Source organism: Amblyraja radiata, chromosome 9, assembly GCF_010909765.2.
Source record: "Amblyraja radiata isolate CabotCenter1 chromosome 9, sAmbRad1.1.pri, whole genome shotgun sequence".
In the NCBI taxonomy this organism is placed as follows: Eukaryota; Metazoa; Chordata; class Chondrichthyes; order Rajiformes; family Rajidae; genus Amblyraja; species Amblyraja radiata.
In genome coordinates, this window is record NC_045964.1 from 5,423,920 (window position 1) to 5,445,557 (window position 21,638).

Here is a 21,638-nt window from a genome sequence, read left to right on the forward strand (position 1 = left end):
AGTTACGACAGTGGAGTGTGAGGCTTTTAGATTAGGTGCAGGACTAGAGGGCTATGGATCACGTGCAGGCAGATGAGATCAGTTTATCGTGGCGTCATGTGTAGCACGGAATTGTGGGCAGAAGGGCCTTCCTGTGTTGTATTGCTCCATGTTCCACATACTGGGCTCTGGTAAGTGTTGATCTTATTTAAGGAAGAAAGTCATTGCTGTGGAGACATGAAACATGGGTGTTGGCAAATGGACGTGTACCCAAGTTTGGAAGGAGTATAATGATGTTGAAACGTACCATTCTAAAGTAGTGACGGGAGATGCTGTGAGGATGTCTGTGTTCTGGTGGAGTGGACTCGGGGAAAGTCCATTCGGTCTAAATGTGGAGTTTGATCTCACAGAGAGTTACTAATTATAGGAATTCCGTAACCCAAAGTGCAACGAATGTGCAATGATTTTACCAGCATCTGCAGTTCTTTCTTACTCCCTATGACCTTATTTGGGTTTGTGAATTAATTTTTTTTCTACCTTCATCTAAAATTTAAGAAGTTTTAATCTAAGATGGAGTTAGGAGTTGAGCAGGAAGGGACCTCAGATGCTGGTTTAAACTGAAGATAGACACAAAATGCTGGAGTAACTCAGCGGGTGAGGCAGCATCTGTGGAGAGTAGGAATGGGTGACGTTTCGGGTCGAGACCCTCCTTCAGACTGAATCTGAATGGTTCTGGTTTCGGGTGGTGATGTATTCTGTTTATAAATGAGAGGACATGACAACGATACTGGAGAATACAAAGTTAGGATTACATTGAGAAGGTGAATTCAGTTTACATGCCTGTCTGATCCACCAGCCAATGCTCACCAACCAATCTGTCATGGCCCCCTTGTGTTGCTTACTGCATTTCCCACTCTTGTGTCATCTGTAGATTTTTTAATGTTACCCTGCACTCATGGCGAACATGAACACATTAGAAAATGGCCAACATTGACCCACAAACACTCTTTAGACTGAAAGCAGACAAAATGCTGGAGTAACTCAGCATCTGTGGAGAGAAGGAATGGGTGAACTGCTTTCTTTCCATTGGAATTGAACTGCTTTCTTTCCGTTTCTCCATTCTGTCTGTCAAAGATTGTTCTCTTGGCTTTTTCTGAGAGTCGGCCTTTTATCTTGAATGATCCTTCTGAAGAATTGACATGAATCTCCTGTGGCCACCTCCTTGTGTGAAATTAAACTCCGTCCCAAACTTGAACCTGAGCAAACCACACCCAACAAAGTGTAGGGTTCTGTTGGGCTTGGCTCGGGTAACCACGGTATACGTCACTCGTGGCCATGGGTGTGTGCCTGAGAGCTCCAGTCATTGTTCCAGCTCTGCTTGGGTCCATGGCTTGTGGAGCGGCCAAGCCCTCTCCTCCCCTGCCCGCTTGCCCGCCCCATGGAGGGGGCAGAGCTCCACTGCTCCACGACAGTGAGGTGCTGGCCTTCCCTGCCCCTGGAAATGACACCACATTCATACAAAGCGGTGCAAAGATCATTATGAATACTCGTGATGATTTTTGTCTTCAGAAACGGTCGGGCAGTGACAGACTGTTCACTCCGGACACCTTTTACATGACCAATTGCATTTGTGTGCGTAACTGTTTGCAGTAGAGCTCAGTGAACAGTTTTCATTAAAGACCAGAACCTAAAGGGCCTGTCCCACTGTATGAGATAATTCAAGAGCTCTCCAGAGTAAAAAAAAAAAAAATCAAACTTGTGGTAAGCACGTAGAATGTACGTAGCGGGTACGCCGGAGCTCGGGGACGTCTCTTAGCGGCTCGTAACGCTAACGGCAGGTACTCGGGGAAACTCGTGAAGTTTTTTCAACGTTGAAAAATGTCCACGAGAGCCCCGAGTACCTACGTGCGGCTATTACCGTAATTCTCCGAGTTCGAATCAGGGGAAACTTGGGAGAACTCTTGAATTTGCTTGAACAGTGGGACAGGCCCTTAACTATTCATATATTGTATTCCATGTCTGCTACTTGCATAACATTTTAGATAAACAGATAAATATTGAGCATCTATTCCTTTTTTGCCTCTTGGCCTTTACCCAATCATCAAAACCCCCCCATCACCTGTAACCACCTATCACTTGCCAGGCTTTGTTCTGCCCTTCCTCTCTTCCAGCTTCCTTTCACTCCCCCCCCCTCCCCACCACAATCAGTGTGAAGAAGCTGAGCAACTCATTGTTGGTGATTGAATGTGTGTGGAGTGTGTGTTGCCAGGGCATTCAGAACGGTGTCAGGCACACACTGCTGCTAAGGCCTGGGACTCTGTCAACTGTGAGTGGAATCACTCTGCACTTTAACCTCCGGGGCTTCCAGCTGCATCCCCTCCACACCCACCTCACCGTATTGCTCATGCAACCACAGAGGCAGTGCCGTGAAACACCATCCTTTACTTCTTCACCTTGACTGCATCCTTTTTATTGATAAAACAAATAGTACTGGCTCTACATTTTAGCCATGCTCTGTGCCTCCTTTAGCTCCATTCCTCCTGCCCCTGACCTCAAACCTCATCCCCAAATGCTGCCTGAGCCGCTCAGTCCCTCCAGCACTTTGTTTTTCCGTTCCTCCTCAGCCTCTGATTATACATGCAGAAGAGGTTTGCGCTCCCTTCTACAGTTGCAGTTTTTTTTTTTTCCGCTCCCCCTTTTCTACCCTCATTGGAGAATTTTATATTCAGCTGAGAGCTGGCTCGTCCCTCTGTCTCTGTATCATTGTGCTGCTGGTTTGGCCGTGCACTCAGCTCCGGCTTTCTTTCCCTACCTTTCTACCCCGGCTGAGTTGTGCCAGAGCGCTCCTCTCATTTCTCCATCCCGCTTTTGATTCTCCTCGTCTGTTTTCAATGCTGATGTTCGTGTTTTCTCTCTCCCATTGCAGGTAAAACGTTTCAGCTCTATTCACACAACCTGGTTGGCTTATTTGAACAGGCAAAGAAGCCAGGCCTGGCATCTCATATTCAAACACATCGGTTTCCCGATCGGATAATACCTCGGTAAGGGAATCATTTAAAGCCTGCTGCTACTGTTAACAGTTTGAAACAGGGTGATGTCTGAATGTCATTCCACATTCTCTAGTCTCGCCACTTGTTTAAGTTCCAGAGAAAAGGCAACATTTACACCGGTGATGCATCTCCAGTCAGATTTCTCACTGACTGATCAAGGGATACAACGCAGAGAGAGGGCCTGTCCCACCAGCATGCGATTGCACGCGTCTAGCGCGACCAAACATGGTCGCTTGAGGCATACGGCCGCGCGGGGCCGGTCCCACTTCGATTGGCGGAGGCGTATGGTTGTGCGGGGCTGGTCCCGACATCGCGCGGGGCTCCAAAAATCTTGCACTGTCCGAAAACCCCGCGCGACAACGGCCTGTCGGCCCGCAGCCGCATTGAAGCCGTACGCAGCGCCTCGACGGCCGTACGCAGCGTCTTGTTGGCGTATGCCTAGCGCGTGCCGTTGCGTGATGACGTCACCGCCCGACGCCATGCAACATCCAAATTCAATCGGCCCGCCCGCCTCCTGCCCAGCAGATTGGTGAGTATGGTGTCGGGACCAGTCCCGCACAACTCCATACGCCTCCGCGGTTCGAATTGGGACCGGTCCCGCGAGGCCGTATGCCTCAAGCGACTATGTTTGGTCATGCTAGACGCATGCAATCGCATGCTGGTGGGACAGGCCCTTAAGGCCGGGATTGCAGCATGAAAGGTGCAGCACAGAGATCTGTCACGGTGCACAGTCATCAGAGTCAAAGGGTTTATTGAAGAAGGAAAAAAAATCAGGTTTAGGGGAATATGAACAGACCTAAAGGGCCTGTCCCACTCGGGCAACCTAATCCGCGAGTTCTGGCGAGTTTGCCCTCGACTCATACTCGCAGCATGGTCGACACGAGGTCATAGCAGGTCTTCGTAACTCTCCTTCATGCTTGAGAGTGGTCTCCGCGTACTCAAGGCCTCAGCTAGGTCGCGCCATTTTTTTCATCTTGTTAAATGCCCACGTGTAAAAAAGGTCGCCATGGAAAAAAATCAATACTTTTTTTACTCGTAGTTTTAGTCGTAGTAGGTCGTAGTAGGTCGGCATGTTAGTCGTAGGTAATCGTAGATAGTCTTCATCATAGTCAAAGGGAGGTCGAAGGAGATCGAAGGAGGTCGTCTTCACTCTCCACTATTCGGTGTCCAATTTTCCCGTAGTTAGTCGAAGCTGGTCTTCAACATAGTCGAAGGAGGTCTTCAACATGTCGTTTTTTTCAAACTCTTCTAAACTCGCCAATTAGGTCGCCCAAATGGGACAGCCCCTTCAGAGGGAGAGAATGACCAGTGATCTGTTGGAAGGGACTGCAGATGCTGGTTTAAACCCAAGATAGACACAAAAAACTGGAGTAACTCAGCGGGACAGGCAGCATCTCTGGAGAAAAGGAATAGGCAACGTTTCGGGTCGAGACCCTTCTTCAGACTGAGTCGGGAAAGGGAAACGAGAGATATAGACGGTGATGTAGCGAGATATAGAACAAATGAATGAAAGATGTGCAAAAAAGTAATGATGATAAAGGAAATAGGTGATTGTTTGCTGTGGGCAAGGTGAGAATGAGTACAGACAATGAAACTCAACACGACGACTTTGAAGGTAGACAAAAATGCTGGCGAAACTCAGAGGGTGAGGCAGTATATCTGGAGCGAAGGAATAGGTGACGTTTCGGGTTGAGACCCTTCAGACTGATGTGAAGGTGGTGGGGGGGGGGGGGGTGGGAAGAAGACGACTTTAAAGCTGGTACGACCTGGGGGGGGGGAGGGATGGAGAGAGAGGGGATGCAAGGGTTACTTGAAATGAGAGAAATCAATATTCATACTGCTGGGGTGCATCTCAATATGAGATGCTATTCCTCCAATTAGCATTGGACCTCCTCTGACAGTGGAGGAGGCCCAGGGCAGAAAGGTCAGTGTGGGAATGGCAAGGGGAATGAAAGTGTTTAGCAAACGGGAGATCAGTGACATGTTTGTGAGATTTGGGCCAAGGTTGTTAGTGGAGGGCGGAATGTGAAACATCAACAAATGAAAGAATAGATAATGGCAAGCTCAGGATATTAAACAATGGGATTAATTACACTGGAAGAGTGTAGACATCAAGTTCTAACCTGTGTCTGAAGAAGGGTTTCGGCCCGAAACGTCGCCTATTTCCTTCGCTCCATAGATGCTGCTGCACCCGCTGAGTTTCCCCAGCAATTGTGTGTACCTTCGATATTCCAGCATCTGCAGTTCCCTTTTGAACAAGTTCTAACCTGTAACTGTTTCGTAACATCAAGCTGTGAAACTGAATTTAAAATTGAACCTGTACATTGTTTGCAGGAGATTTGCCTTAACCACAAAAATTCCTGAAACTAAAGGTTGCCACAAGTGTTGTATTGGTGAGTGAAGTTTTGATTTTCTTTTTGTTTAAAGTATTTGGATGATGTAAGAACTCTTTGTTTAAAAATAAATGAATGTTTCCAGTCTGGGTGTGAATTAATCCATTTCTCCATTTGATTGTCCAGTGGCCCTCCATGGGTTTCTGCCCATTGCTCTGGTCTTGGTGGGACATGCGTATTTCATGGCTCTTAAAAGCCCTGTCCCACTGTACGAGTTCATTCGAAGAGTTCTCCCCGAGTTTGCCCTGATTCGAACTCGGAGATTTAAGGTTATGGCCGCTCGTCGGTACTCGGGGCTCTCGTGGACATTTTCCAACATGTTGAAAAATCTTCACGAGTCTTCCCGAGCCTACCTGCTGTTAGCGAGTCTTCCCGAGTACCTGCCATTAGCGTTACGAGCCGCTAAGAGACGTCCCTGAGCTCCGACGTACCCGCTACGTTCATTCTCCGTGCTTACCATGAGTTTGATTATTTTTTTAAACTCGGGAGAGCTCTTGGAATGAACTCGTACCGCGGGACAGGGCCGTTAACCTTGCTTCTCTTTCACATTTTCCCACTAAAGAGCAGCTCAATCAGGGGTGGGAAGTGTAGGAGAGTGAAAGCCCACCATGGGAGAGCAGTATTTTCTCTCCAAAATGCCTTTCTTAAAGGAAATAGTCAGAGTCGCCGAGCTGTCTGGCACAGAAACAGGCCCTTTGGCCCACTTTGTCCACAACGGCCAGCGTGGCATACTGGGCTAGTACCATTTTGTTTGCATTTGGCCCATAGCACTCTGACCCCCTTCCTATCCATACATCTGTCCAAATGTGTTTTAGGTCATAACTATATCTGCTTTCATAGCTTCTGCTGGCAGCTCATTCTAGATATGGAGTAACTGAGTGAAAAAGTCTCTCTTAAACCTTTCTTTTCTCACCTTAAGCCTGCCTTCTGGTTTCGGAATCCTCTACCCGAGGGTGGTGAATCTGTGGGATTTTTGCCACAGAAGGCTGTGGAGGCCAAGTCATTGGGTATCTTTAAGGCAGAGATAGATAGATTCTTGATTAGTACGGGTGTCGGGTTATGGGGAGAAGGCAGGAGAATGGGGTTAGGAGGTAGAGATAGATCAGCCATGATTGAATGGCGGAGTAGATGGGCCGAATGGTCTAATTCTGCTCCGATCACTCATGAACAGGAAAATATGTGTTAGTCCCACAGTTATCTTGCATAAAATATAAGAATCGTGTACAATTATTTGTCAGAAGAATATTGAATTTAATGAGTGACAATCTATTGAAAACGAGTTCCATTGAATGTGCAGAAGTGTGTGAGTTTTTCCTGACACGATCGACCCGTTGCAATTGATGTGTTCACTGATTACAGTGCGTAACCCGTACACTGGGTGGAAGTACCTGTGTGGAGCCCTGCAGTCCGGCATCGTTCTGCTGCAGTGGTACGAACCCATGCAGAAATTCATGCTGATTAAGGTCAGAGTTTGTTTCACATTTGTGAGACGCCTTATTACTATGTTAGAACTGGATTTCTTTTAGCTTTTCATTGTTAAACTGCAATTAGCCTCTAAATGCGGAGTACGAATAAATACATAATGGTGGCGCAGCGGTAGAGTTGCTGCAGTACAGCGAACGCAGTGCCGGAGACCCGGGTTCCATCCCGACTACCGGTGCTGCCTTCTGTACGGAGTTTGTACGTTCTCCCCGTGACCTGCCTGGGTTTTCGCCAAGATCTTCGGTTCTCCGAGATCTTCGGTTTCCTCCCACACTCCAAAGACGTACAGGTATGTAGGTTTTTAAGAAGGAACTGCAGATGCAGGACAATCGAAGGTAGACAAAAGTGCTGGAGAATCTCAGCGGGTGCAGCAGCATCTATGGAGCGAAGGAAATAGGCAACGTTTCGGGACGAAACGTTGCCTATTTCCTTCGCTGCATAGATGCTGCTGCACCCGCTGAGTTTCTCCAGCACTTTTGTCTACCAGGTATGTAGGTTAATTGTAAATGGTAAATTGGTAAATGTAAAAATTGTCCCTAGTGTGTCTAGGATAGTGTTAATGTGCGGGGATCGCTGGTCGGCGCGGACCCGGTGGGCCGAAGGGCCTGTTTCCGCGCTGTATCTCTACACGAAACTAAACATAATGGTATTTAAATAATGTGCGTTTGTTGACTTCGGGAGAAACCGGCACAGTCACACACCAATACACATTAATGACATCGATGTGGAGTTGGTCAGTAGCACTAAGTTCCTGGGGCTGCAGATCACGAACAGTCTGACCTGGTCCCAAAACATCGCATCACTAGTTAAGAGAGCGCAGCAACGTTTGCACTTTCTGCGCCGGATGAGAAGAGCTCACCTCCCCCATCCCGTCCTCACCACTTTCTACAGGGGCACCATGGAGAGCATTCTGACCAGCTGCATCTCTGTCTGGTTTGGGGGCTGCAAAGCCTCCGACTGGAAGTCCGTGCAGAGAGTGGTGAGGACGGCTGAAAAAATCTTCCTTCAATCCGGGACATTGCGTGCAAACGTTGCTAGTCCAAGGCCAACAGTATTATAAACCACCCCACACATCTCCATCATGGACTGTTCACTCTGCTGCCCTCGGGCAAAAGATATCGCAGTATAAGGAGCAGAACGGCCAGGTTTTGCAACAGCTTCTTCCCCCTGAGCCATCAGACTCTTGAATTCCATATAATGTGCCGCAACTATTATCTATTTTATCTTTTTATATATTTTATCCTTTTGTTATTTTATGTAGCACGCTGAGCCAGATGCAACAAAATTTCGTTCAGACTTGCATTTATTGGTGTATTTTTGAATGACAGTCTTAAAGCCTTTGATTTTAATGTTTTATTATTGGTTGCATTTGAAATTCAAACATTGTAACACCAATTAAACGCTGCTGCAGTGCCTGTTTTGCAATGTGGAGATCCTTCACTAGTGTTGATTTTTTTCCGTGCAGCATTTTGACTTCCCGCTGCCGATCCCACTGAAGGTGTTTGAGATGCTGGTGGTGCCAGAGCAGGAGTACCCGATGGTGTGTGTGGCCATCAGCAGAGGCAGCGAGCCCAGCCAGGTGGTCCACTTCCAGACCATAAACCTCAACTCCTCCTCCTCCTGGTTCACCGAGATTGCTTCAGGTAATCCTCGTACAGCCCGGGGAACAGGCCCTTCGGCCCATCTCATCTCTCCTACCCCATTCTCACCCCCCATCTACCCCCTCCCCCCCCTGTGTGTGTGGGGGGTGGTTAGTGTGCATGTGGGGAACAGACCCAGCGGGGCTGCACTTGTCTAGTTGCACTTAGTCCTATTTTTGTATCTGCTCCTATACCTTCCTCTGGCAGCTTATTCCAGATACAGATTCAGATTCAAACTTTATTGTCATTGTGCAGTGTGCAGTACAGAGACAACGAAATACAGGCCACCCTCTGAGTAAAGAAGGAAGTCCCTCTTAAACCTCCCCCCTTCCCACCTTAATCCTCTGCCCTCTACTTTTAGAATCCTCTGTCCTGTGAGCGTACACTTTATCCATGCTCCGCATGATCTTGTACACCTCAACAAGGTCACCTCTTCAGCCCTTTACACTCCTTTGGGGGGGAGGGAAAGTCCCAGCCTATCCAACTTCTCCCTGTAATTCAAGCCCACAAGTGCAATAACTTGTGGATTTCCTGCAAAATGGTTTCTATAACTGCTGGACTGGAGGGGCGGCATCTTCGGCCTGGAGCGCCTCAGCGCAGAGGGACAACAAGGAGGGAATAGACAGAGACTGAGTCTTTTGCCTCCATCACAGTGAGGAGGTGCTTGGTGAACTCACTGTGGTGGTGTTAATTTGTGTTTATTGTATGTTTTGTTATTTATTATTATTGTTTATGACAGCAGGGAGAGAGAGGGAGAGGGGTGAGGAGAGGGAGATAGAGAGGTGGGGTACGGGAGGAGAGAGGGATGGGGGAGGGGGGGACGGATGGGGGACAGAGGGGAGGAGGGAGATGGGGTAGGGGAGGGAGGGGGAAGAGTGTGGAGGGAGGGGGAGAGAGTGGGGAGGGAGGGGTAGGTGGAAGAGGGACAGAGGGGTAGGGGAAGGGGCGGAGGGAAAGAGGGAAGGGGGTGGGGTAGAGAGGGAAGGGGGGGTGGGGGAGAGAGGGATGGGGATGGGAGGAGGAGAGGGGTGGGGGGGGAGGAGAGAGGGGAGGGGGAGAGAGGTGTGGGGGAGATGGGGTACCTCCAGTTTAAATTCCATTTGGAATATTTTGGAAGACCAAGAACCAAGAACTCTGCTGGTATCCGGGGCTGCTGTTTTGTAAAAGTTGGGAAACTAAAGATGTGCTTTGGTGATGGAGAACAGCTCATTAGATGTAGGCATTGATCACAGATTGCTTCTCTATACAGTACTCCATGTGTGGCCTCACCAGCGCCCTGTACAACGGAAACAAGACCTCCTATGGAGGTCTTGTTTCCGTTGTACAGGGCACTGGTGAGGCCACACATGGAATACTGTATACAGCTTTAGTCCTCTAACCTAAAACAAGGTGTAGTCACATTGAAGGAAATAGGCTGAGATACACCAGGCTAATTCTAGGGAGGTAGACACAAAATGCTGGAGTAACTCAGCGGGTGAGGCAGCATCTCTGGAGAGAAGGAATGGGTGACGTTTCGTGTCGAGGCCCTTCTTCAGACTGAAGAAACATAGAAACATAGAAAATCGGTGCAGAAGGAGGCCATTTGGCCCTTCGAGCCAGCACCGCCATTCATTGCGATCCTGGCTGATCGTCCCCAATCAATAACCCTTCTTCCCATATCCCTTGATTCCACCAGCCCCCAGAGCTCTATCTAACTCTCTCTTAAACCCATCCAGTGATTTGGCCTCCACTGCCCTCTGTGGCAGGGAATTCCACAAATTCACAACTCTCTGGGTGAAAAAGTTTTTCAACTTTTCAGTGAAATGGCCTCCCCTTTATTCTAAGACTGTGGCCCCTGGTTCTGGACTTGCCCAACATTGGGAACATTTTTCCTGCATCTAGCTTGTCCGGTCCTCTGAAGAAGGGTCTGAAGAAGGGTCTCGACCCAAAACGTCGCCCATTCCTTCTCTCCAGAGATGCTGCCTCACCCGCTGAGTTACTCCAGCATTTTGTGTCTACCTTCGATTTTTCCAGCATCTGCAGTTCTTTCCTACACATAATTCCAGGGAGGAGTGGGGTGTCTAACCAAGTCGGTTGGTCCTTTATTAGAGATTAGATGAATGAGGGGTGGCCTTACTCAAACGTACAAGAACATCGGGGAACACAAGGAACTGGAAATGCTCAGTTAAAAAGAAAGACACAGAGTGCTGGAGTAACTCAACGGACCAGACAGCATCCCTGGAGAATATGGGTTGTTGATGTTTTTTAGATGGATGGAGTAGGGGGGGAGAAAGCTGGAAGAGAGGGGTGGGCAATGACAGGCAAGTGATAGGTGGATACAGGTGAGGGGGGTCCTCGAGGCCTGACAGGACAGACATTGGGATGTTTTCACTCGTGGGAGAGTCATGAACAAACAGACATACTATGAGATAAGAGGCCAGTCATTTAAACTGAGGAGGGTCAAAATGTCTTCTCACAGTGAGTTGTGGATCCCTGGTGTTCCCCGACCCAACAATGGTGGAAGCCGGATCATTCGAGGTGTTTAAAGTGGAGCGTGGTAAATATCTAACAGATCAAGGAATGGATGGGTGTGGAGCAAGGAACTGCAGATGCCGGAGAAAGACAACAAAAGCTGGAGTAACTCAGCGGGTCAGACAGCATCTCTGGAGAAAAGGAATGGCTGGCGTTATGGGTCGGCCCAAAACGTTACCCATTCCTTAATCCAGAGATGCTGCCTTCTTCTTGCGAATGAAATGTAAACCAAAGGAATAGTTAGATCTCAAGCCGGGTGTTGAGCAGTTAGGTTGTTGTCTCTGCTGGCGTCAATGTCTGCCAGGCCCTGACAGAGTTCCATGTGGTGGGTGGTAGAGCGGGCACCCAGAGATGACATGGTTGGCTGTGTGTTGTTCTGCTCTGCATTCACTGGCTGGGCTCTGGCGGAGCCCCCATCTCCACACGCTGGCATTGAAACGCCCAACTCCAGTACCAAGTCTGTTGAGCTTCACCCATGCTCCTCTGGGGAGCTCAGACCCTGGACAGCTTTTATCTGGTGAAGAGATGTAGCTGTGTAATGGAGATGAGGTTGCCTTCCACCCCTGTGACCACGGTCAGATGCTGAGCTACTCCAGCTTTTTGTGTCTACCTTTAGCTGAGAAGAGGAGTTGGCGACATGATCACTTTAAATGGCTGGGCAGGCTAGATGGATCTGCTGGCCTGGTCTGAAGAAGGGTTTCGGCCCAAAACGTTGCCTATTTCCTTCGCTCCATAGATGCTGCTGCACCCGCTGAGTTTCTCCAGCACTCTTGTCGACCTGATGGCCTGCCTTGTATTCTAAGTTTAATTTATTTACATCAGATCAGCTTTGTACTGTTTTTTAAAAGTGCTTTATGCATGATTATCTACCAGGATATTGATTCTGTTGTTTACAATATTTAATAACAAACGTTAAAAAAGTCGAATAGAATGAATGTGAGATCTCTGCCTGCAGCATCGTGCTTGCAGTAATCATGCCTGTGCTGTTCTTCCAGCTACCTGCCAATTGGACACCATCCACGTCACCCAGCTGGAGAGGGATACAGTCCTTGTCTGCATGGATCGTAAGTATCGCAGCCTCTGTCCTTTCATTCATCTTGTGCTGCATTCACCTTTAGTACTATAGTGCTGGGAAGTGGGGTCTAGAGCAAGCTGTACCTCCAGCCCGAAGATGGACACTAAATGCTGAAGTAACTCAGCGGGACAGGCAGCATCTCTGGATGGGAGGAATGGGTGACGTTTCGGGTCGAGACCCTTCTTTAAACCGAATGTCACCCATCCCTTCTCTCCAGGGATGCTGCCTGTCCTGCTGAGTTATTCCAGCTTTTTCTGTCTATCTTCGATGTAAAGCAGCATCTGCAGTTCCTTCCCAGACTGTACCTCGAGCCCAGCTGATCACATCCTGTGGTAACGGTGGCATCTGTCTGATAACATAGAAATCCTGCACAGTTATCTCCTGTTCACAAAAACACAAATCCAATCAAATCTGGCTTGAGCATGGAATCTAGATTGCATGGGAATACAGTCCAAAAATAAAGGGCCTGTCCCACATGGCCGTCATTTACGCGATTTCATGCAGAACGAAACCCTGGAGCACTGTGCGATACCGCGCGCGACTCCACACTCCTCCACGCCACTCCATGTGCCCATCCCGCGCTACCCACACGCTAACAGGTCGCGTAAATGCCGTGCAAATGATGGCTACGTTTATAACGAAGTGTAACGAAGAGCCTGACAGACAATAGGTGCAGGAGTAGGCCATTCGCCCCTTCGAGCCCTGTGATCATGGCTGATCATCCCCAATCAGTACCCCGTTCCTGCCTTCTCCCCATATCCCCAGACTCCGCTGTCTTTAAGAGCCCTATCTAGCTCTCTCTTGAAAGTATCCAGAGAACCGGCCTCCACCGCGCTCTGAGGTAGAGAATTCCACAGACTCACCACTCTCTGTGATGCACAGTGAATTTTCATTGCACTGTAATTTTCATATTTTTTGCCATTTTATTATTTTTCAGAAAATGTCAAAATTGTAAATCTACATGGTAAACTGAAGTCGAGCAAAAAACTGGCGTCGGAGTTGAGTTTTGACTTCTGCATTGAATCCGTGGGTGAGTGAGTGAGCTGCTTCGATGCACACGCGGTGGTAGTTTAGTTTATAGAAGTCAAAGCAACGTTTCAAGTTAGACTGCTGAAGTGAGTCAATAGAGCTTGGATAAAACAGTGTGGTAAATGTTTTACGAAGAGGGGGAGAGCTATATGTAACACTGTAATGCTCCCTTCAGCCCAACTTGCACATGCCGACCAAGTTGCCCAGCCAAGCTGAGCTCGCTTGCTGTCTGTGGCCCATATCCCTGCTAATCTTGCCTATCCATGTACCTGTACAAGTGCCTTTTAAACTTCATAATTGTCCCTGCCTCTAGCACTTCCTCTGGCAGCTTGTTCCATATACCCACTATTCTGTGTGTGAAAAAGTTGCCCCTCGGGTTCCTGCCTTTCTATAGGCACGGGTCATTGATTGGGGACGGTCAGCCATGATCACAATGAATGGTGGTGTTGGCTGGAAGGGCCGAATGGCCTCCTCCTGCACCTATTTTCTATGTTTCTAAATCTTTCCCCTCCTCCACTGTCAGAGTGAGGCCCAGCACAAATTGGAGGAACCGCACCTCATATTTCGTTTGGGCTGCTTCCAACCTAGTGGTATGAATATAGATTTCTCTAACTTCAAGTAACCCTCTCTCTCCATCCCTCCCCCATCCTGGTTCTCCGACTAGTTTCACTGCCCTCCTGATTGTGTGCCTCGTTGTCACCTTCCCCTCAGCCAACAATGAACCATTCTACATTTCCTTGATCACCATCTGCTTTGATCTGTCGCTTTCACACCTTACCCTTCCATGTCTCTCGCTTCCCTCTTCCCACTGACTCAGTCTGAAGAACGGTCTCGACCAGAAAGGTCACAGCATTCCTTCTCTCCAGAGATGATGCTGCCTGTCCCGCTGAGCTACTCCAACATTTTGTGTCTGTCTTCTGTGTAAACCAGCATCTGCAGTTCCTTCCCACACACCTCTCCCCCCAAACCTCAAGCCAATGGGTTTCTCGGGGACAGAGGCCTGTTGTTACCTGGCAAGGACCTAGAGAGCAGGCGAGTTGCTAGATTCAGTTCTCTCGAAGCTTCACTGGAGAATAGGGTTTGTTTGATTCTGTTTGAAAACACTCCTACGATGGATCTGCTATCGGATATTTATGAAGTTGTTGGCACCAGTTTTGTTAAACTATGACTAGTTCACAGTATGACTAAGGCTCTGCAGAGAGTAGTGCGTTCGGCCGAACGCTCTATGGGAACTACACTCGCCTCTCTGCAGGAACTATACACCAGGAGGAGCAGATCCAGAGCCAGCAACATTATGGGGGACCCCTTCCACCCCAGCAACGGTCTGTTCCAGCTGCTACGGTCAGGCAAACGCCTCCGCTGTCATGCTGTGAAAACAGAGAGGATGAGACAGAGTTTCTTCCCACAGGGCATTCGGACTGTAAACTCTTGTGTTGGGTTTTTTTAATTGCTGTTTTTTTTTCTTTCTTTTTTTTCTCACCAATATGTAATTACTGATTCTGTTCTATTCTGTGTTGTGGTTTTTTTTGCACATTCCACAGGCATGGCCACTTTTCATTTCACTGCACATCTCGTATGCGTATGTGACAAATAGACTTGACTAGATCTTGCTGTTTATAATTGTAGAGTGGGGACAATTTTTTTTACTGTAACAGGATGTGAAGTACCTTGAAGAACAGTGGAGGCAGACACCACTGTAAAATCAGGGAGTTATTTGTAATTAAAATCCAGGGGAGAGGGAGGGGTCAGAAATGAGACCTCATGGGGAACTGTGAGCTAAACACTGAGAAGAAAATTCAACAACTCAGTGTTCAGGTTTGGAAGTTAAAGTTCAAATAAGATTGAACATGGTAAGGTTACCAAGAGAGTCATAGAGTGATACAATGTGGAAACAGGCCCAACTTGCCCACACCGGCCAACATGTCCCAGCTACACTAGTCCCACCTGCCTGCGCTTGGTCCATATCCCACCAAACCTGTCCTATCCATGTACCTGTCTAACTGTTTCTTAAAACTTGGGATAGTCCCAGCCTCAACTACCTCCTCTGGCAGCTTGTTCCATACACCCACCACCCTTGGTGTGAAAAGGTTACCCCTCAGATTCCTATTAAATCTTTTCCCCTTTACCTTGAATCTGTGTCCTCTGGTCCTCGAGTCCCCTACTCTGGGTAAGAAATTCTGTGCGTCTACCCGATCTATTCCTCTCATGATTTAATACACCCCTATAAGATCCCTCATCCTCCTGCACTCCAAGGAAATGGAACTGTCTCCAAGGAAATAGTCTGAAAACATTCTTGCACTGCGTGTTTCTCAGTTGTATCATTATGTGAAATGTTTATTTGAAGGATTATTTACAAAGTTCTGCATAGATTTGTAAGCTGGGCGTGAAATATATATTGAAGGTAGACACAAAATGCAGGAGTAACTCAGCGGGACAGGCAGCATCTCTGGAGAGACTTTTCGGGTCGAGACCTTCAGACTGATGTCAGGGGAGTGGACGGGACAGAGAGAGAATGTAGTCGGAGACAGTGAGACTAGTGGGAACTGGGAAGGGGAGAGAATGGAGAGAGAGAGGGAAAGCAAGGGATATTTGAAGTTAGAGAAGTCAATGTTCATACCGCTGGGGTGTAAACTACCCAAGCGAAATATGAGGTGCTGTTCCTCCAATTTGCGCTGGGCCTCACTTTGACAATGGAGAAGGCCCAGGACAGAAAGGTCAGATTGGGAATGGGAGGGGGAGTTAGTGCTGAGCAACCAGGAGATCAGATAAGATAATGCGGAGTGAGTGGAGGTGTTTAGCGAAACGATCGCCGGGCCTGCGCTTGGTCTCACCGATATACAGGAGTTGACACCTGGAACAGCGGATACAGTAGATGAGGTTGGAGCAGGTGCAAGTGAACCTCCGCCTCACCTGGAAAGACTGTTTGGGTCCTTGGACGGAGTCGAGGGGGGAGGTGAAATATATATTGAAATGATTCCAATATAAAATGTTCTCCTGCTAACTCGCTATCTCCCTGCTTTCTCAGTCTGCCTGCAGGACAGCATACTGGCCTTCTGGAAGCACGGTATGCAGGGAAAAAGCTTCAAGTCAAATGAAGTAAGTCTTGCCTCATTGCACGTACAGTTGCCATAAAGATGATCATTATCCCTATAGTGTTCTGTTTCACTTGGTATAGCAGGCAGTGAAGAAAGCTAATGGCATGTTGGCCATTGCGAGAGGATTTGAGTTCAGGAGCAAGGAGGTCCTACTGCAGTTGTACAGGGCCCTGGTGAGACCGCACCTGGAGTGTTGTGTGCAATTTTGGTCTCCTAATTTGAGGAAGGACATTCTTGCTATTGAGGGAGTGCAGCTTAGGTTCACCAGGTTAATTCCCAGGATGACGGGACTGACATATGATGAAAGAATGGGTCGAATGGGCTTGTATTCACTGGAATTTAGAAGGATGAGAGGATATCTTTTAGAAACATATAAAATTCTTAAAGTATTGGACAGGCTAGATGCAGGAAAAGTGTTCCCGATGTTGGGGGAGTCCGGAATCAGGGATCACAGTTTAAGAATAAGGGATAGGCCATTTAGGACTGAGATGAGGAAAACCTGAATTCTCTGCCACAGAAGGCAGTGGAGGCCAAATCACTGGATATTTTAGAGAGGGAGTTAGATTTAGCTCTTGGGGCTAACGGAATCAAGGGATATGGGGAAAAAGCAGGAACAGGGTACTGATTTTACATGATCAGCCATGATCACATTGAATGGCGGTGCTGGCTGGAAGGGCCGAATGGCCTACTCCTGCACCTATTTTTCGATGTTTCTATGATCATTCTGAACAAGGGGGGCAAGGTAGAGTTGCTGCTTACAGCTCTTGCAGCACCAGAGTTCCAGGTTGGATCCCAACTACCGGTGCTGTCTGTACGGAGTTTGCACGTTCTCCCCGTGATCTGCGTGGGTTTTCTCCGAGATCTTCGGTTTCCTCCCACACCCCAAATACGTACAGGTTTGCAGGTTAATTGACTTGGTATAAATGTAAATTGTCTCCAGTGTGTGTAGGATAGTGTTGGTGTCCAGGGATCACTGGTCGGTGCGGGCACGGTGGGCCGAAGGGTCCCGTTTCCGCGCTGTATCTCTAAATGAAACTAAAGATAGAAGTTGCTCTTTGAGATCATGGTGCACAGCTGTAAGATTGTCTCATAGAATATGGATATTGTCTAGTGAGGTAACGTGTGCCAGATGTGACCAGCCCGAGGCCACTGACTGGAGCTGCTGCCCAGGGATGGTGTGGCTTGCTGCCGTGAATCACTCGACACTCCAACAGAACAGCCTGCATTCAGGTCTCACTGCTCACTCACCAACCGATACCAAAGGCGGGCTGTCATTTGATTGTTTTAAATTTGAAATGTCTTGAGAGCTAAATTCAATTAAATTCTGCAAATTATCTAAAAAGAATTAACATCAAAACATTATCTACAGACTAAAATGTGTGATAATTAACATCTAAAGATGTTTTCTAAGCTGGAAGTGACCTCTCCAGCCCTACGATCCGAGTGAATGAATGGAGTGTTTGTGCTGTGCCAGATAAGGAGACGGGCATTGTTGTTTTAGAGATACAGCACGACACAGGCCCACTGACCCACCGTGTCCGCGCTGTGCACCCTAACACTATCCTATACTAGGGACAATGTTTACAGATATATACCAAGCCAATTAACCTACAAACCTGTACGTCTTTGGAGTGTGGGATGAAACCAAAGGTCTCGGAGAAAACCCACGCAGGTCACGGGAAGAACATACAAACTCCGTACAGACAGCCCCTGTGGTCGGGATCCAACCTGGGTCTCTGGTGCTGTAAAGGGCCTGTTGAACTTGGGGATTTTTTCGACGACTGCCAGTGTCATATCGGGGTCGTCAAAAGATTTTGAACATTTCAAAATCCAGCGGCAACAAAATAAAAGTCGCGACACTTGAAAAAACGGCGCGCGTCAATACGTCGTCACGCCGCAAATGTTTCGGTGCCCTGACATGTCAGTTAATGATGCCGGCAGTCGCCGAAAAAATGGCCAAGTGGGACAGGCCCTTGTAAGGCAGCAACTCTACCGCTGCACCACCTGTAGTGTAGATGCTGGGATACTCAGCAAGCTTGCAGCTCTGCTGAAGTCTCAGATCCAACGCAGCAGAACAGTGAACCAACCCAGTCACTGATCAGTCTGGCCCTTTGTTGCTACTTTGGTTTATTTCCCCATCTTGTTTCTAAATGAGACGCAGACTGCGCTACTCGAGTTGGAGAGCAGCGAAAGCAATCTGTAAAATGAAACATTCTTGGCTGAGCGGGGCCACGAGGTTGATAGAAACATAGAAACATAGAAATTAGGTGCAGGAGTAGGCCATTCGGCCCTTCGAGCCTGCACCGCCATTCAATATGATCATGGCTGATCATCCAACTCAGTATCCTGTACCTGCCTTCTCTCCATACCCCCTGATCCCTTTAGCCACAAGAGCCACATCTAACTCCCTCTTAAATATAGCCAATGAACTGGCCTCAACTACCTTCTGCGGCAGAGAATTCCAGAGATTCACCACTCTCTGTGTGAAAACTGTGCAGTAAACGAGACTCGGTATCTGGGCACCGGCCATAATTCACCTAACGTGGTGATCTGGTATTTTGTTGGTTCACATTCAGATTCAGATTCAACTTTAATTGTCATTGTCAGTGTACAGTACAGAGACAACGAAATGCAGTTAGCATCTCCCTGGAAGAGTGACATAGAATATGAGCAATGCTTGATCAATGGTGTTTTATCATTAATGTTTTATTATTATTAATGTTTAGTGTTTTCTGAATCATTCGTAACTGTCACTGTATGTCATGTTGTTACTTGTGGGCGGAGCACCAAGGCAAATTCCTTGTATGTGAATACTTGGCCAATAAACTTACTTACTTACACACGTTCAATGTCCTTGCCTAAACTGTGCCCGCGTGTTCGCCACTCTTAAGAAACGAATCTTTTTAAATTCATCGTCACGTTTTCTGAGAATCTTTTCATTGGTAATTTGCTGTTCACTTTGCACTCACCCAAGGTATGCCCCTTTGAAGCTGACACACAGATTTGTACATGCACAACAAAACCTTTTATACAAATGGGACAATTAACTGGCACAAAGGGTTACCTGACAGCGAGTTTGAGCATTTAAATAAGGTGTTGAAAAGTAAACAATCAACAAGCTCCGTGGTAACACTAAACAGACTGAATGTTCGCATCTGATTGATATGTTGAGCATTTATAAATGGAGTGTAATGTGACTGCTTTTGAATGGGCAATTGAAATTGTAAGTGGAATTAGATTTTATCTTTGCAGTGTTTTTCTCACTATTAATCATTCACCTGGCTGGGGGATGTAGGATCTAGGGTAGACAATGCTGGAGAAACTCAGCGGGTGCGGCAGCATCTATGGAGCGAAGGAAATAGGCAACGTTTCGGGCCGAAACCCTTCTTCAGACTGATCATTACAAAGTTGCTCACTATACTGAACTACAGAATCCCGCAACAGTTTCGGGCTGAACCCCAAGGGGTGGGGGGGGAGGGAGGGGGGGGGGTGGGGGTGGTGCGAGGGGCAAGGTATATCTCCACTTTTTTAAATTTCTCTATCTTTCTGCTGCACTGCTTTGGTAGTTTAGGGGACTTTTCTTGTTCTCCTTTATCTTTTCACTTTTTATTTCTTTCCTTTCTTGCTTTCTCTTTTTTTCATTTTTATAATTTAGGTTAAAAATGAAGCTGTACAATAATTGTATAATTCTAGATGCCGAATGTTTTATCTTTGTACAATTGCTTCTAATAAAATAAATGTTTAAAAAAAAAACGAAAAAACCCCAACATGCTAAAGATGAGTTTTCACGTTAATTAAGTTCTAGGGAAGGAGCAAATTGGTTCCCAGTTCCTTGTACAGCACATCACTTAGGTACATCTTTGGGGGGCGGGTCACTAAACCTGTACACAGCTACACAAATATTGACTAATGTGTGCTTTTGCATAAAGGCCACCTAACAAGTGAAACCTGGAGACTCTGAGATTGAGGGGAGACCTGATTGAAGTAAATAAAATCATGAGAGGCATGGATGGGGGTGCTAGACAAGGTTTTCCCCAGGGTGGAAATGTCAAAGACTAGAGGGCATCGCTTTAAGGTGAGACTGGCAAAGCCTAAAGGAGATGTGCAGGAGCAAGAACGAGCTGCTAGGGGTGGTGGTGGAGGAAGATACGACAGTGGTAAATCAGCGGCTTTTAGATAGACACATGGACACGCAGGGAATGGAGGAATATCGATCACATGTGGCAGATTAGTTTCACTTGGCAGCCTGTTCGGCATGGACATTGTGGGCCGAAGGGCCTGTTCCAGTGTTGTACGGATGTTCTATGGATGGTTTTAAGCTGACTCGATCCTCCAATAACACAGGAAATATGCAATCAAATCTTTTTATTGGTCAAGTGCCAGGATACACCTTTATGGTCCAATCAATTTCATGTCAAATTTCACAACTGAAAGTTAAAGTTACTAAACTTCTCAACTCTTCCAATTCAGGTGACCCAGGAGATATCTGATAAAAGCCGAGTGTTTCGCCTCTTGGGATCGGATCGGTAAGACAGCCTTGTCTATACGTTGTGGCATTTGCCATTGTTTTATCTATTGGCCTTGTTTATATGTGTTGGCGTTTGAAATACCGCTCGCATGCATTCCTGATGTTACTGTTTACTTCAGTGATACAGCGCGGAAACAGTCCCTTCAGCCCACTGATGGACCAATCCCCGCACATTAACACCACCCTACACACTAGGGATAATTTTACATTCATACCAATCCAATGAACCTAGGAAGAAACCGGAGATCTCGGAGAAAACCCACGCAGGTCTTGGGGAGAACGTACACACTCTGTACAGACCAGCACCTGTAGTCAGGATGGAACCCAGATCTCTGGCTCTGCCGCCCTTATTTGCTAATTATGTTCAAAGTCTTCTCTCCTAGACCTCAGTAGCAAGTCAAAGTGGAACATTTCTTAATGTGCATTGGGCCACTCGTTATGAGCAGGATCTTGCAGATGCCCAGTACTGGCATCTTTTCTCATTTCTCAATGACATTTCAAATATTTAAAGCGCATCAGTTTTTCCTAAGGTCATATTTTGTCTTTCATTCTGGTATTCTGGAGTCAATGATCACCCGTTGGCAGACCTGCCTCAGATTTTCCAGGCGGTTGTGCATGGAACTGGAGGTGTTCTCAACGTAGGCTCCGCTGACTTATTTTATTCTGAACTTCTGGTTAAAAGGGAAAGTTCTAAACTTATTGGCCAAGCTCCACCATGGACTCAGCTTATGGAATGAGCTGCCAGAGGAGGTAGTTGAGGCAGGTGCTGAAGCAATTATAAATAAATCACATCAGCGCCTCTACTTCCTGAGAAGATTACGGAGAGTCGGTTTGTCAAGGAGGACTCTCTCTAACT

General features: G+C 47.3%; 1 protein-coding gene across 2 annotated transcripts in view; it reads left to right on the forward strand.

Moving 5' to 3' along the window:
• The window catches only part of map4k5 (mitogen-activated protein kinase kinase kinase kinase 5), a 138,024-nt gene that overhangs the window by 110,293 nt on the left and 6,093 nt on the right, over positions 1 to 21,638 (forward strand). For both annotated transcript variants that reach the window (XM_033026560.1, XM_033026561.1), the window contains 8 exons: positions 2,906 to 3,020; positions 5,364 to 5,422; positions 6,782 to 6,885; positions 8,370 to 8,547; positions 12,051 to 12,119; positions 13,068 to 13,160; positions 16,185 to 16,255; positions 20,725 to 20,780. In XM_033026560.1, coding sequence (XP_032882451.1) covers positions 2,906 to 3,020; positions 5,364 to 5,422; positions 6,782 to 6,885; positions 8,370 to 8,547; positions 12,051 to 12,119; positions 13,068 to 13,160; positions 16,185 to 16,255; positions 20,725 to 20,780 — 745 coding nt within the window. The remainder of the gene's footprint in view (positions 1 to 2,905; positions 3,021 to 5,363; positions 5,423 to 6,781; positions 6,886 to 8,369; positions 8,548 to 12,050; positions 12,120 to 13,067; positions 13,161 to 16,184; positions 16,256 to 20,724; positions 20,781 to 21,638) is intronic.